This window comes from Mastomys coucha, unplaced genomic scaffold (assembly GCF_008632895.1).
Source record: "Mastomys coucha isolate ucsf_1 unplaced genomic scaffold, UCSF_Mcou_1 pScaffold21, whole genome shotgun sequence".
Taxonomy (NCBI): Eukaryota; Metazoa; Chordata; class Mammalia; order Rodentia; family Muridae; genus Mastomys; species Mastomys coucha.
Window position 1 is genome coordinate 79,490,052 of NW_022196904.1, and position 16,730 is coordinate 79,506,781.

At 37.0% G+C, this 16,730-nt stretch overlaps 1 protein-coding gene across 5 annotated transcripts in view; it reads left to right on the forward strand.

Moving 5' to 3' along the window:
* Dlg2 (discs large MAGUK scaffold protein 2) overlaps window positions 1-16,730 on the forward strand; it is a 1,953,494-nt gene that overhangs the window by 140,224 nt on the left and 1,796,540 nt on the right. Inside the window, exon 1 of one of the 5 annotated variants that reach the window (XM_031387351.1) lies at window positions 3,287-3,329. The exons of the other annotated variants lie outside the window; for them this stretch is intronic. Within the exon in view, the coding sequence (XP_031243211.1) occupies window positions 3,302-3,329 (28 nt within the window). The 5' untranslated portion in view covers window positions 3,287-3,301. Of the gene's footprint in view, window positions 1-3,286; window positions 3,330-16,730 lie in introns of those variants that run through there. 5 annotated transcript variants of the gene reach the window in all.

Below are 16,730 nucleotides of genomic sequence, written 5' to 3' on the forward strand. Positions count from 1 at the left end.
TTTTTTTTTTTTTTGTAAATTGGTTTTGTGTTTCCCCAAAGGCTAAGAATGTTGAATATTTCCTGTATTTATTGATCATTTGTACATTTTTTCCAATTTTTATTAGATATTTTCTTTATTTACATTTCAAATGTTATCCCCTCTCCTCGTTTCCCCTCTGAAAACTCCCTATCCTATTTCCCTCCTCCCCCTGCTCACCAACCCACCCACTCCTGCTTCCTGGCCCTGGCATTCCCATACATCGGGGCATAGAGCCTTCACAGGACCAGGGACCTCTCCTCCTTTTTTTTTTTTTTTGACAGGGTTTCTCTGTATAGCCCTGGCTGTCCTGGAACTCACTCTGTGGACCAGCCTGGCCTTGAACTCAGAAATCTTCCTGCCTCTGCCTCCCACCTGCTAGGATTAAAGGCGTGTGCCATGACTACCTAGCTCCTCTCTTCCCATTGATAACTGTGCAGGCCATCCTCTGCTATAGCTGGAGCCATGAGTCCCACCATGTGTACTCTTTGGTTGATGGTTTAGTCCCTGGGAGCTCTGGCAGTACTGGTTAGTTCATATTGTTCTTCCTATAGGGCTGCAAATCCCTTCAACTCCTTGGGTTCTTTCTCCAGCTCTTCCACTGGGGACCCTGTGCTCAGTCCAATGGTGGCTGCGAGCCTCCATCTCTGTATTTGTCAGGCACTGACAGAGTCTCTCAGGAGACAGCTATAACAGGCTTCTGTCAGCAAGCACTCGTTGTCATCCACAATAGTGACTGGGTTTGAGAACTGTCTAACTCATCTGTCCATTTATTGATTGGGTTATTTATTCTTTTGCTATTTAATTTATTGAGTTCTTTATATATTCTGGTTATTAATCCCTTTTCAGACGAATAGCTTCTAAATATCTTTCCCATTCTGTAGGGTATCTTTTCATTTTGTTGTTTCTTTTAGTTAATTTATTCAGTTCCATTTGTCAGCTCTATTTTTTCAGAGTCCTTTTCAGGAAATCTTTATCTATGCCTATATGTTAAATTATTTTCTTGTGTTTTCTTCTGGTCGATCTTAGATTAAGGTATTTGATCCATCTTTGATTAATTTTTTTTATAGAATGAAGTGGGGATCTACATTCAGCTGTCTTTATGTGAGCACACTTTCTCTGGTAATGTTTGTTGAAGACAGTATCTTTTATTCCATGCTGGTTTAGGCTATCTATTGAGAATCAGATTTCTCTATTAGACTCCACTGATGTATGTTTATTTTTATGCCAATATCAGGATTTTTTTATCCCTATAGGATCTGTAGTATAATTTGTAGTCAAATGTTATATTTTGGTTTCCTTTAACATTTTTATATACTTCATTTGAAGTATAAATTTTATTAAAGTATATTTTTTCTTTATTTCATCTGCTCTTTTAATATCTTAACTAAGAAGTCAGTACCTAACACAAGGCTGTGAAAGTTTACACTTATTTTCTTTTTAATAGAGCTTTATAACTTTATAACTTTTTTTAACTCTTAAACTTTTCAATCCAATTTAATTTTAATTGATGATATGAATTTAAGTTAATTAGTTTATACATGTGAATATTCAGTTATCCCTAAACAAATTATTAAAGAGACTATTCTTTCCACCATGGAATTATCTTGGTCCTACTGTTGAAAACTGGCTGATGATGAATGTGTTTATTCTTAGAATCACAATTATACCCCATTCATCTGTATGGCTATTACTATGCCAGTACCATATTCAGTTTTAAAATCAGAAAGCATGAATCTTCTACTTTGTCCATCTTTTTCAACTTTTTTGATCTCTTGTATTTTTATATGAATTTTGGGATCAGTTTGTTAATTTTGGGGGAGAAGATCATGTCAGCAAAGATTATTATGATTGCCTTGTTGAATCTCTAATATGTTTGAGTAGTTCTATCATCTTAGCAACATTAAGTCTTTTAAATTACGATGATGAATGTTTTCCATCGATTTATGTTTAATTTTATTTTAAAAAGGTTTTTTAGTTTTTATTGTAGTAACCTTCCATTTGTTTTTGTAGATATTCATAAAGGCTCTTGGAATATAAAATGTTGATATATGGTATGTCTTGTATATTAGTACATATTGCAATCTTACTGAATTTATTTGTTAGCTGTAATAAGTGTGTGTGTGTGTGTTTAAATTTCTTTGTTTTTTTTTTTTTTGTATACAAGATTGTTGTTAGTTGTGACTAGACATAATCTTATTATTTCTTCAATCTGGTAGCTTTTACTTGTTTTTTTCTGCATAACTGCTCTGGCTGGAACTGCTAATGTAATTCTGAACAGAAATAAATACTCTTATGTTATTCCTGATCTTAGGTAGATACATACAGTATTTGCAGTTAAATATGATAATTGCTGCTAGTTTTTCAGATATATCCTTTATTCAAGTTAGGGGACTAGAAATATTTTACAGAGTTAGTCTTACCCTAAAAATATGCTTATATATTATTTATGCTTATATATTAAACATTGAAAGCCGGTGTACAAAGATTAGGAAATTTCACACAAAAATACTGTTGCCCATTTATGTATTTTTTAGCAAGTTTACGCAGATATTCATAATTTTGTTACATTTAAAAATGAAAACTAGTGAAGATTTTGAATTAAAATTATTTTAAGTAAAAACAGTTGGTATTTATTTTTATCATTTTCAAAGAGTCAAGAGGCACTTTCTTATATGCTTTGTACTACTGCATAGAAAAAGAACAACCAGGGCTATCTATGGTATCTCTGTAATACTGTTGCCAATCCTCTCATTCTTAGTTTTAGTTTGGGACAGTCTGGATTATGAAGTGTTTTTTTACTTCCTGTAGTAGATTGTTATTGCAATTGCTGCTTTCTAACACACATCTTTCATTTTCAGTGGCCCCCAAATGGCTGTGACATTTGTGTTTCTTCCTGGAGTGCTCACATTCCAGCTGAAAGAAGAGATTGGTACTGGGTAGTCTTACTGCTTAATCGATCAGTTGATATGAAAATGAATTTTATAGTTTTTCTCCCCCCTTTTTAAAATGATTATTTAGGGAGATAAAGCACTGCCATAGAAGGAGATGATGTTTTTTTGAAGTAATTTATTTTTGGAAATTTTAAGTGTTGTGTGTTCCATATTATTGAAAAGATTTTGCTTAAACTTAAAGAGAGGATTAAAGACCAGCTGTTAGGAAGGAATGCCTGTGGCTGTGTGCCTGGTGAGGTGGTATGAACAAGAGACACTGGCGATTTCAGTAGCAAGTGGGAGACTCCTGCTGAGACATCTAAATTCTCTCTTCTCTTCAAAACACTTTCATGGAGTCCAAGGAGGTTCTTGTTCAATGTAAGTCAGTTTACTTTTCTGTTGACATTCCTGTGGTGACTGATATATTAGCAACTGGGAATACTTCCTTCATAATTGCCTCACATTAATTTTTGTCTCATCTTTTTTCTTTTCTTTTTTTGTTTTTTTTTGGTTTTTCGATTTTGTTTCATCTTATGTTCCTTGCTGCACTCATTCTTAGTCTTGTGAAGATATTCTCACACTCCTGATTACAAAATAAAGGATGAAAATCAAAGAACTGCAAAATTTGAGCCATGTTTAGCAGTTATATGCCTGCTTCCCCTACCAGGATATCTGTAGCAATGTTTGACTATGGAGCGCAAAGAAAGCTGTGTTCAAACTTCTGTTCTGTGTGTGATCTTGTAAGCATTCAGAGTAAACATGAGATTTGGATTGCCACTTTCATGTAGTTTTATTATAGATTATAAAAATTGTAGCAATATGGGTGGAACACTGATACCTCTTCCCTGAAGCTCAGGGGACATTGTTTCTTTCTTTCCCGTAGTGGTCTTACCTACTTGTTTTGAAGTGATAGAGCTGCAAGTCATAGTTTTTCCTTGGACTGAAATGAGTAATATATGGAAAGTAATAGTTCACTTTTTCATCTAGCATACTTATTTTAAGTAGCTAAGGGTAATGATAAATGTAACAAGCACAGTTAAATAAAGCGCAGTATCGCAGGCCTTTAGTATGACTTCTCTCTGTTGGAAACTTTAGGCAACAAGTACGATCACTTTCATTTTGCATCTGAGGTGCCTGAGGATCAGAACAGCTGAAACCTTCTCTCTGATCAGTTCTTTCATCTGTCTTTTACACTTGTCAACTTGACCCTAGTTGCTGTTCTTTATTTCTCTAGGCTGCATTCCACAGGCATAACACACAATAATATTGGTAGGCCAACATACCAGAGGAATAAAAAACATCTAAAACATAGAAACTTGTTTCAGTTTCTTTGTGATTTCCTTGGGCGCTGTCATGCTAGAGTACGAGGAAAAACAATATTTTTTTCTTTAACAAAGTTTCTATAAGTCACATTGATTTTTTTTTGTCTTTCATAGAAGTTCAGCTCAATGCCATATATTAATCTACATTTCAAAAAAATGTGTCCTGAGAAAAGAGTGTGTGGAGCATCTGTCTGTGTCAGCTGGAGGTAGTGAACACCAAAGTCTGCACATTTACTCTCTTCATTTTTCTTTGTGCATTTTCTACATAATCATTGCAAGGAAGAATGTTTATAGATACAAACAACTTAGACTTGGCAAATGAATAGAAGCCTGGGACGGTTTCTCAAGCTTTACTTTAGAACCACAGACTATTAATGCCAGACAGTAGCTCTTGAATCTAGACAGATGATTCAGCAATTAAGAGTGTCCACTGCTCTTGAAGAAGATTGGGGTTTGGTTCCCAGAACCCATTTAGGATGCTTACAACTGCAGCTCCAGGGGATCAGATGCTGACGGTCTCTACAGGCATCTGTAGTCATGTGCACATTCCCCCACACAGGCATGAACACACACACAAAAGTAAAGAAAATATAAAGGTTACTTTGTTTTGGTCCTTATTTTAATCATCAAGGAAGCTGATGGGCAAGCATGAATGGATAAGGTCTTAGGAAGTATGGATGGATATCCACGATGTTCAGAGAATCATAAACAAACCCAGACACTATTGTGGATGCCAACCAGTGCTTGCTGACAGAAGCCTATTTTAGCTCTCTCCTGAGAGGCCCCACTAGTGGCTGATAAATACAGAGGTGGAGGATTGCAGCCAACCGTTGGACTGAGCACAGGGTCTGCAATGGAGGAGCTAGAGAAAAGACCCAAGGAACTGAAGGGGTTTGCAGCCCCATAGGAGGAACAACAATATGAACTAACCAGTACCCTCAGAGCTCTCAGGGACTAAACCACCCACCAAAGAGTACACATGGTGGAACTTATAGCTCCAGCTGCATATCTAGCAGATATGCAGCCTTGTCGGTCATCAGTGTGAAGAAAGACCTTTGGTCCTGTGAAGGCTCTATGACTCAGCCAGAGGCAGAAAGCATGAGTGGGTGGGTTGGTGAACAGGGGGTGGGCGGAGGAGATAGAGGGTCTTCAGAGGAGAAAGAATGAAAGGGGATAACATTTGAAATGTAAATAAAGAAAATATCTAATAAAAAAGGAGTTTTTGCCTGATGGGTGTATTTCCCTGGGCCACATGTCCAGTTCACGGCTAGAGGAACAGCCAAGCATTTTGAAATTCAAGATTGGTGTTTTAAAAAAAATAATATTTTCCTGCCTCTTTTCATTTCTACCTCCATATAACAATTGCTATACTTGTTTGGAAGGAGAAAGCTAAGTATCTGAGAAGTTAAATGAATTGCTTATGTCACATATAGGTAGGTGACTGTTGAATAAGTCCCCAAATGTCTTTTAATTTGATACCAGAGATTGTTTATTTTCTATTTAATATACTAACCTATTCTTCCTAGAAAACATATTGTTGTCCTACAGTTATAATAAATTCTTCTGTCATAAAACCTTCTATAGAAAGAATGTTTGACTTCATTTTTTTTCTCATTGGTAGTGTACAGGACAAGCTAAGGTAAAGAGCTACAGCCAGACAGTTGACCTGTCTGATCCTCGTTGTGACAGTTATTGATCTGTGGCTCATTCATCATTCTCAAATAATAATAAAATAATGATGAAAGTAATAACAATAATGCCTTACGTCATGAATTTTCTGAGGACTGAGTAAGTATAAGTTATTTAGAACACTGGTTGATGCAAAAGGAGCTGTTTTTGTGTGTTTGTTTCCTTGAGCGTTCATTGCCGTTGGGAGAAATTTATCTTGTATCCAGGGACACTTAATTTTGTTGTTATCTACTCCTAGGACACAGAGATTAGTGGGTGTGACTCTTACTGTCATAGTAAATGCTTTAATTATAATGAGATTATTTTTCTTCCTTCATTACCAATGTCTTAATCTGTAAGTGTAGATCTACTTTTTCCAATGCTCATACTTAAAACACGACCAGAAATTTCCTAAGGTCAAAATCTGAAATAATTTTAATATCTGGAAGAGAAGTCCTTCTAATTGGTTTTGTTGTCTAACTTACTTGTGCCATCTTGTATTTAATCACCCTCTTCTCTGCATCTCCAAATACTGTATCTCAGGGCCAGTTCACCAAGAATATAATTAAAGTCTTTATTAAGTCCCAAATGTGAGTTATAGCATCCTAATTGGTATCCAAATCAAATAGTCGTGGTTTCTGTTTTACAAGAACATATTAAAAATTACTATCAAATACCTCAATGCAAGTTACATTGTTTTTATCATTGTTCATTTTTAAATTAAGCAATTAGATTAGTGACATCTAGATTTCCAGCGTAGGGAGAAAGGATGGGATGTGCTTATCAAGAATTGTTAAAATTATTGAAAGAAACAACACCACATTGACTTAAGTGTATAACAAGTTCTATTGGGAATTATGACAAAAGGGGAAACTTTAAGCAAAATGTTCATATAATTTCTTATTCATTAGGAAAGGCTGTGTATTGAGGTGTTTCACAAATAACTATGTATCTAAGTCTGGTCTCCAGCTATGAATTCTGCCTCAAAATGTGATTATAGTGTGTTTTTCTATGCCAGGGTTATAAGGTTTTGACAAAGCCCCTAGCAGTTTTATAACACATCTTGTCTGTCCCACAATGCTTCTTGAGTTCACAAAGTTGCTCTCCTGTGATATTTGCTCAGTTTGTTGAGATGTGAAGAAGTTTGATCCAGTATTTTTACAACTAGGGAGAAAAAATATCTCATCTTTGAGCATATAAGCATGTTGTAGGACACACAAAAATAAGCAGGAAAATAAAATAGAAGAGGGAACAAAGAGAATAAAAAGAAACAGGAAAAATACGTGAAATCAAAACCATGAATATTTAGATATTTCTACTTGTTATCTAGTAGAAAATTATAAAACATGTGATATATTCAAGTTTAAATGTTTAGAAATATTTAAATACAAATTTCAGAACAAAGTTTTTTTTATGAAGTATTGATTTTGAATATATACTTTTTTTTGTTGCCATGTGACCATAAAACATTTGTATAAGCATCAGCAATCAGCTTAAAAACATAATAACAATAGATTTACAGCTGCCTTGGACCATATACAGGGCAGTCTCTACCCTGAATTCTAATGCTATATGTCACTTTGGTAGGTTACCATTTCATTTGAATTCACTCACAATATGATATTATTCTATGCATCTGGCCAATTTCATTAAATATTAGATTTATGAGATTCATCTAAGTCACTGAATCTGTTCATAGCTTTTCCATTTATGCGGCTTTAAATCATTTTATATTTTAAAGTGGTCAAATAAGTGAAATACTATTTTCACAAGTTGATTGTTATTAAAGTAAACAGAGGCATTAAACTTTAAAGGAAAGTATGTGTTAGCATGAATTGATTTGTACAGCAGTGGAACCTTGATACTTGGCCATGATCAATCTAGTTAACATAGTTCCCTATAGTTAACTTAAAATCCCAAGTAAATTAAAGCAATAGAGAGAGAGAAAGAGAAAATAAGATGCAAAGAAACAAAAAAATCTTAAGTTCTGTTTTGTCTTTTGAGATCTATATTGGATTCTTGCTGTAATATGATATAATCTGTCCTCTTTGAGACACTGAGTTGTGAAATTATCAGTCTACAGAATGTTCTTACATTTATCTTGATGACTTATAGTTATTCTAATAGTTTAGTGAGAGGGTATGCAAAATGGTGGTTAAACTATACTATTGTTCAGATTTTCAGGTTTGAAGCCAAGCTCTACAGTTTCTAGGGTGTCTTAAGTTCCTTAGATGTCTGAGCGCCACTCTTCTTCCCACGTGTACACATTTCCTCATGTGTTTGTGAAGACTGCATGCTAATTAACAACATTGTCTGGCTTACAGAAATCACTCAACAAATGTTAGCATTTTTTTCTGTAAGAAGAATTTCCCATCCTCTGTGACAGGAAGCAATGCTTCCAGGAGGAAGGAGAGGTCTCGCTCTTACCCAGGGAGTTTTGATGTGCACTGATGTCTTGCTGATAGCTTCCTTGAAAGAACAGAGATGTTTCTATGGCTTTGCCATGAGGCTCAGGCACATAAGGGTCACTGGTATTAATGGCAGCAGGTCACATGCTGTTGTGCAGAGTGACAGATCATTTGTAGTTGCAATATGTTGATTTTTGTGCAGAGTGACAGATCATTTGTAGTTGCAATATGTTGATTTTGTAGTCATTAACCTATCAGGTGATCTTGTTTGCATGTGAAGTGCAAATAAGGACAACAAAATGTTTTTCATAGATGGTATGTTAATATTTTAACAAGAGTCACTCTTGAATGTCTGTTCCATGCTGGCTCTGAGTATTGTCTCATTTAATCTTTACACTAATTTTATATTTTCACCCCAATTTTACTAATATGTTTATCATAGAACCAGCATTTGAACCCACACTTTCTCATTAATGAAACTCTGCTCTTTACCTGGACAGTGGGCTACAAGTAGCTGTTCTTAGGAATAACAAGCTACTATATTGTCCATTCACTATTTCTGACCATAGATGTTTACTGATAATAAATAGTAATTATAGTTAGGGTTATCAATCTGAAATTACAGACTATTTCCTTGTAATTTAGGCATTCTAAGCTAAGTATTAAAAGTTGTAACTATTTTGGGTTAAATTTGGAAAATATTATAACCATAATGAGACAAAATATGATTTTGGGTTGTATAATATCTGATACAAGCATACACAATACATTCATAATTGTGAAATTCACAATTTCAATGATATACCATACTATTTTATTAAAAGCTCTCAAAGCAGAAGAGTTTTAAGAAATCTGGGTTGATAAGAGACCATATTCAGAGGTTAGGAACTGCCCCTGATTGAGGGATGGTGCCACCTACTCATCTCAAATTTATTAACCCAGAATTGCTCCTGTTCAAAGGAAATACAGGGACAAAGAGTGGAGCAGAGACTGAAGGAAAGGCCATCCAGAGACTGCCCCAACTAGGGATCTATCCCATCTTCAGACACCAAACCCAGACACTATTGGTGATGCCAAGAAGTGCTTGCTGACAGGAGCCTGGCATAGCTGTCCACTGAGAGGCTCTGCCAGAGCCTGACCAATACAGATGCAGATGCAAGCAGCCAACCATTAGCCTGAGCATGTGGACCCCAATGGAGGAGTTAGGGAAAGGACTGAAGAAACTGAAGGAGTTTGCAGCCCCATAGCAAGAACAACAATATCAACCCACCAGACCCACCAAAGCTCTCAGGGACTAAACCACCAACCAAAGAGTACACATGGAGGGGTCCATGGCTCCAGCTGCATATGTAGCAGAGGGTTGCCTTATCTGGCATCAATGGGAGGTGAGCACCTTGATCCTGTAGAGGCTTGATGATCCAGGGTAGGGAAATGCTAGGGCACTGAGGCAGGAGTAGGTGGGGGGGCATCCTCATAGAGGCAAGGGGAGAGGGGAGGGGATAGGGGGTTTGTGGAGGGGAAACTGGGAAGGTGGATAACATTTGAAATGTAAATAAATAAAAGAACCAATAAAATGATACTTTTAGAACTATGTGTATGCATGCATCACACTAGAAAGAAATTGTTTAATAATTGTGAATAGAGATTTACTATAAACAATGCAATCTAAAAAATTTAATTTGTTCATTCTAACAAGGTTATCTTTCTCAGCTGCTTTTTTTGATCAGCTTATCATGTTTCTTAGTTCATAAATTCTGTCTGCCTTTATTGGCACCATAAAATATATTTAAAAAGTGTTTGGTGCTGTGTTTTAATAGAGGTGGAGTTGGTTATTTTTTATTTTGTGTCTCTTCTATTGTATATATAAGGCTATTAATTTCTGTCATTTCTTCCTCTATCATTTTCCTCACCCCCTCTCATCTCACCACACTCTCTCCGCTTCAAGAAGATACAACTCATAAGAATTCTAGTATTCTTTTTTTTTTTTAATCTGAGTATATTTCTTTAATAATGACATGAGGCTTTTACAATCATTGTAAAAGAGAAATGAAAAATCTGGCAGCTCAACAGTTGAGGTACATCTGAGGCTATCTGAAACATACTGGGTCTAAAGCAGCAGCTATCTCCTCTGAACTGGTGCTGCATCCCCCGGGCCAAAGTGGCCTGGGCTCAGGGGACTGCGAGAGATACATGAATCTGAGTCCTACCCCATCTAAGTTCTAGTGCTAGTCTTGCTAGTATTCTTTAAAAGTTTTTATAACTCCCTGTATTTTCTCTATCAACTCCTTATTCCCTCCCTTCCCTTGGTCCTTTTTGTTCCAATGCCCCATCTGCCCATAACTATCTATTCCATTTCCCTTTCCGTTTTTTGAATCAAGTGTTTTTATTTTATTTTTATTAGACATTTTATTTACATTTCAAATGTTATCCCCTTTCCTGGTTTTCCCCTCTGAAACCCCCCTAATCTCTCTCCCTCCCACTGCTTATCAACCCACCCACTCGCATTCCTGGTTCTTGTATTTCCCTACACTGGGGCATAGAGCCTTCACAGGACAAAGGGCCTCTCCCATTGATGCCTGACAAGGCCATCCTCTGCTACCTATGCAGTTAGAGCCATGGGTCCCTCCATGTGTACTCTTTGGTTGGTGGTTTAGATTCTAGGAACTCTGAGGGTACTGATTGGTTCATATGGTTGTTCCTTCTATGGGGCTGCAAACCCCTTCAGCTCCTTGGGTCCTTTCTCTAGTTCCTCCATTAGGGACCCTGTGCTCAATCCAATGGTTGGCTGAGAGCATCCATCTCTGTATGTGTCAGGCACTGGCAGAGCCTCTTAGCAGATAGCTATATCAGATTCCTGTCAGCAAGCACTTGTTAGTATCCACAATAGTGTCTGGGTTTGGTGACTGTATATGGGATGGATCCCCAGGTGGGGCAATCTCTGGATGGCCTTTCCTTTATGAGTTCTATCTGTCCCCACAATCCTTTACTCTATTACTAATCTTTGTGGTTCTACAGATTGCAGCTTGGTTATCATTGACTTAACAGCTAATATCCAAATATAAGCAAATGTATAATACACTTTTGGTTTTATGCCTGAGATAGTTCACCTAAGGATGATTATTTATAGTTCCACCCATTTACCAGTGAATTTCATGACTTCATTTTAAAAAATAGTCCATTGTATAGATATACTACATTTTCTTTATTCATTTTTCTGTTGAGGGTCATCTAGGTTGTTTTCAATTTCTGGATATTATAAGTAGAGAATGAGTGGTTGAGCAAGTATCTCTGTGGTAGTATGAAGCAGCCTTTGATATATGCCCAAGAGTGGTTATCACCGGATCTTGAGTTAGATTGATTCCCATCTTCCTGAGAAACTGCCACACTAATTTCTATAGTGGCTGTACAAGCTTCCCCTTAATCCACATACTTGCCAGCATGAGCTGTCATTTGATTTTGGCCATTCTGATGAATGTAAGAATGAATCTCAAAGTAGTTTTGATTTGCATTTCCCTGATGACTAAGGATGTTAGTCATTTCTTTTTATGTTTCTCGGCTAGCTGAGTTTCTTCTTTTTAAAATTGGCTCTTTGGATCTATACACATTTTTTTAAAAAAATTATTTTTATTCTTTAATCCTTTTTTTACAGTCCAGACTTCCTCCCCCTTCTGGTCTGCTCCACCCCTCAACTTCTCCCCATCCCATACCTCCTCACCCTGTCTCCAAGAGGATGACCCCCACTCTTCTTTCACTGAGGTCAGACCAGGCAGTCCTCTTTGGTATATGTGTTGGGGAGCCTCATATCAGCTGTGTATGCTGCCTGGTTGGAGGTGCAGTGTCTGAGAGATCTCAGGGGTCCAGGTCAGTTGAGACTGCTGGTCTTCCCATGCAGCTACCCTCCTACTCAGCTTCTTCCAGTTTCTCTCCAATTCAACCATAGGGGTCCCCAACTTCTGTGCATTGGTTGGGTGTAAGTATTTGTGTAAGACTCTTTCAGCTGCTTGTTGGGCCTCTCAGAGAGCAGCCATGCTAGGCTCCATGCTAGGCTAAGCACAGCATAGCATCAGTAATAGTGTCAGGGTGTTGGGCCTCTACTTGAGCTGGATCTCAATTTGGGCCTGTTACTGGATCTCCTTTCCCTCAGTCTCTTCTCCATTTTTGTCCCTGTAGTTCCTTCAGACAGGAACAATTCTGGGTCAGAGCTTTTGACTGTGGAGTGGCTACCCCATCCCTTCACTTGATGTCTTGTACCTCTACTGGAGGTGAATCCTACAAGTTTCCTTTTCCCTGTGGAGCACTTCATCCAAGATCCTGAGACCTCCCAGGTCTCTGGTACATTCCAGAGGGTCCCTCTCCTACCCCACCTCCTACCTCCTGAGGTTGCCTGTTTCCATTCTCTCTGATGGCCCTCAGGGCTTCAGTCCTGTTCTCCCTCAATACCTTATCATGTTTTCCCCTTCCCCTCCCTGTCCCCTCTCCCACCCAGGTTCCCCTGTCTGTTGGTGACTGCTTTCTTCTCTCTCCCATGTGGGATGGAGGAATCCTCACTTAGGTCCTTTGGCTTGTTAACTTTCTTGAGTCTTGTGAGTTGTGTCCTGGGTATTCTGTACTTTTTTGGCTAATATCCACTTACTAGTGAGTATCTACCATGCATGGCCTTTTGTGTTTGAGTTACATCACTCAGGTTGATATTTTCTAGTTCCATCCATTTGCTGTACACAAGATTTTAATTAGGTTATTTGTTTTCTTGATATCCAGTCCCTGGCATTTTTAAGTACTTTATAATTTTTGGATATTAGCCCTCTATTGGATGTGTATTGCTTAAAATCTTTCCCCATTCTGTAAGCTGCCATTTTGTCCAAATGACAGTGTCTTTTCCATGTAGAAGCTTTTCAGTTTCATGAGGTCTCATTTATTAATTGTTGATCGTGATGCCTGCACTAACAGTGAATCCAAGGATAGTCTCCACTTTCTCTTTTATCAGGTTCAGTGTATCTGTTTTTATGTTGAGGTCATTCATTGATTTTAAGCTAAATTTTATGCAAAATAAGTATCTACCTATTTGGATTCCTCTATATGTAGTCATCCAGATTTGACCAGCACCATTTGTTGAAGGCATTATTATCTTTTCTTCAGTATGTATTTATGGCTTCTTTATAAAAAATCCACATGTCCATAGTTGTGCGGATTTATATCTGGGTCTTCAATTTGATTCTTTAGATTAATATGTTTGTTTTTGTGCCAATGCTATACTGTTTTTATTACTATAGCTCTAAGTTCTACTATTCTCATATTTTGTTCTGTACTCTGACTTTTCTGGCTGCAGGAAAACAGTGTTTGGTTTATTGCTAGAGAGTTCAGTTACTTCCACATATTGCCTGAAACTTGTGCGATTAATAAGTTTTAGTTTTGCATTGTCTGGCTCTACATCATAGACCACATTAATCTAGATTTTGTACAAATACATAGTCCTTAGTGTTATTATTTTCCCTAAACCTCTTCCATAACTGTATTATACATGCCAATGTATTCCTTTCCTTCAGGTTTTTAAATCATCACTGTTAATCAGTTTTCATAATTGCATCTTTATAACATGTCTAGAATGATTAACATCTGTTTCTTATCAATTATGGGTTTTTATTATTTGGTAGTGGTATATTGAAGCTCAAGAAATCCATTTTAAAATTCCTTCCTTCCTTCCTTCTTCCCTTTATTTGGGGCTTAGTAGCCCTGAAAAACAGAATCAGAGTTGGAAAACTTCTATATAGAACATTTATTGGGAAGCGTTTGAGGAACAGCATCTGTGCGGGACTAATACAAGACTGGCTCGGTGTCGATGCACATCCCTTATCCCAGTGCTCAGGAGGCAGTGGCAGGGAGGTTTTTATGAGTTAAAGGCCAGACTGGTCGACATAGTGAATTCCTGGCTAGCCAATATTATATAGTGAAATACCATCTCCTAAACAAAAAGCTAAAAACGAAAACAGAGCTGATAATGAATGGAATACAAAGTGTTGGTTACAAAGTACTTAACCAACTTAAAGGGTCCTCCCCTAGGATCACTAAATGCCAGATGTCTTTAAACCTGGGTGAGGGTTCCCGAACTCACATTGACCAAACATTAGATGCTGGTTATCTTTGGGAAAACATTGTAACATTGAGTGAAATAAATAGCAGTTTCTTAACTGACAGCAATTTCCAGGGAAGTACAAGGGATAAGCTGCCAGTAGCCAGCAATACTGGAAGCTAGGAATCTGAAGGCTGCCACACTGACTGAGAGAACTGCATAATCCACTATCAGAGGCAAGGGTGAAATTAGAAAATCCTTTTAAAAAGTTAAGGAAATTCAAGCTGGGACCTAGTTGGAAGATCTCTCTTCTTTGGGTATGTTTCACAGTGCTGGAAGGTGCTATACAGACTGTTCCAGGAGAAAAGTCATCCATGATCTTCCTCTATCATAAATTCTGTGAACAACAAAACCAACCTGCAGGGCAAGATATAACACTGTTGCAATAAAGGTACAACTGCTATGAGGGTAAGCAACCACTTGCCAATTGGATTTGAGATTTGTACTACAGGAAATAATTTGTGTCTGGCAACAGGCCTGGTCAGAAATGCCCATGGCTAGAGGATCATAGACTCTAGAGTAGTGTTTATTACTGTTATTTTTCAAAGTGAATATTCTAGTAAACTGTCTTCTAAGTATTTATACTTATATGCTCAGCTAAGTGCTTTCCCCTGAATCAGGGAAGCTTTTGTTTGCATAGGGCTGAGTTAACAAAGATATTCATAACTAGATAAAATGCTAATAATAAATGACTACTGAGTGTGCAAACGTAAATCTATATCACTTTCTACCCCAAGGCTCAAGAAGCATTTTGGAAAAGGGGTAGAAAAGTACCAGTGCCTTCTGGGCTTCATGACCATTGGAATCCGTAACTCATAGCACTGGCATTGAACTGCACAAGACAGGCCCCATGTAATGTTCTGTCATGTGTGGGAAAGTGGGTCATAAGGCCCCCTTCTTTCCAAAGAAATGATAGCCAATTTATGACTGCTGAGGGAAGAGAGTTGTAATTCTTAGTGGCAGAGTCATTAGTAAGTTGCCCTTGCACAACTAAATAACCCCTATCCTTAAGCATGCAAGCATCCTTATAGCAGCCCCCCCCACACACACCATGAAAGTAGGAGGGGACTTTTGTGGAAGAGAAAAGGGTTTTGCCAGATGGGGAGAAAAATAAGAGAAATAACCAAACTACATTATATATGTATGGATTTGTAATTGAAGAAAGTTAATGAAATAATCTTGATGAGAGATAATGATAGTTTTGTAACTGAGAAATCAATGGGGTAGATTCTGGATGGATTTCATAAGATTTGTCTGTATATTAAATGCAAAGTTAGAGAGAACTGTCAAGGTGTCTTCAAAGATTGTGTCCTAAACATGTGGAAGATGGCAGTTACCTCACCTGTTATACAAGAACTGATGGCTGGAACAGGGATTTGTCTTTGTAATATAGTTGTATTTAATGAAGAGTATAACCCATTATTTCATTTACAATTTCTGACTGAATTAAAGAATATGAGCTTATAATTTTGTTTATATAGCACAAACTGCCTAAATTTGAACAATTTAAAGTTGAAAATTTGCATACGCCTTGGGATAAAACAAAATTGCTACCAAAGAATTATTTTTAATGAACTGAGTCATACAGGATTAAAACCAAACATTCTTAAACATTTGTAATTAGGAGTTCATGAGTAGCCATTTCTAAAGTACTGGAGTAACAAGAAACCTTTCAACTTATTTTAGAGAAAATGGGCATAAAAACCTAAATACAGCTAGCACCAAAAGAAAATGAAGCTCACTCTAATCTCTAGTTATGGGTTAAATATCCTAATGAGTCTAAGTTAAGGTTCTATTTAGAACACTGAGAAAGAGGAGACCTATAAGCATTAGTTATAGAGTACTCATAACCATTAGAAGTTAGAAATGTAATAGATGATAGCATGCAGTGCTGAATGCTATCATTAGCTATATTCCAGGCACTGTTTTAAGCATTTTTCATCTATATACTAATTATATATACATATTGTTAATTCATTAGCAATCCCATGATAGATGTAGTATTTTTAACAAAGCATAGAAAGAAAGGTTAACTCATTTACTCAAATTCACAGATTTTTGTACATAGGAAAGCTAAGAAATAAATCCAATGTAACTTGTAATATGAAATCACCCTGCTGGGTTATTTCCTGATTATAGTAGTGACACTGTGAAATTTTTTTTTTTTTGATATTTTCTTTATTTACATGTAACTTTCTCCATTCCCGGTTTCCCTCCAAAAAACAAACAAACAAACAAAAACAAATCCCTGTTG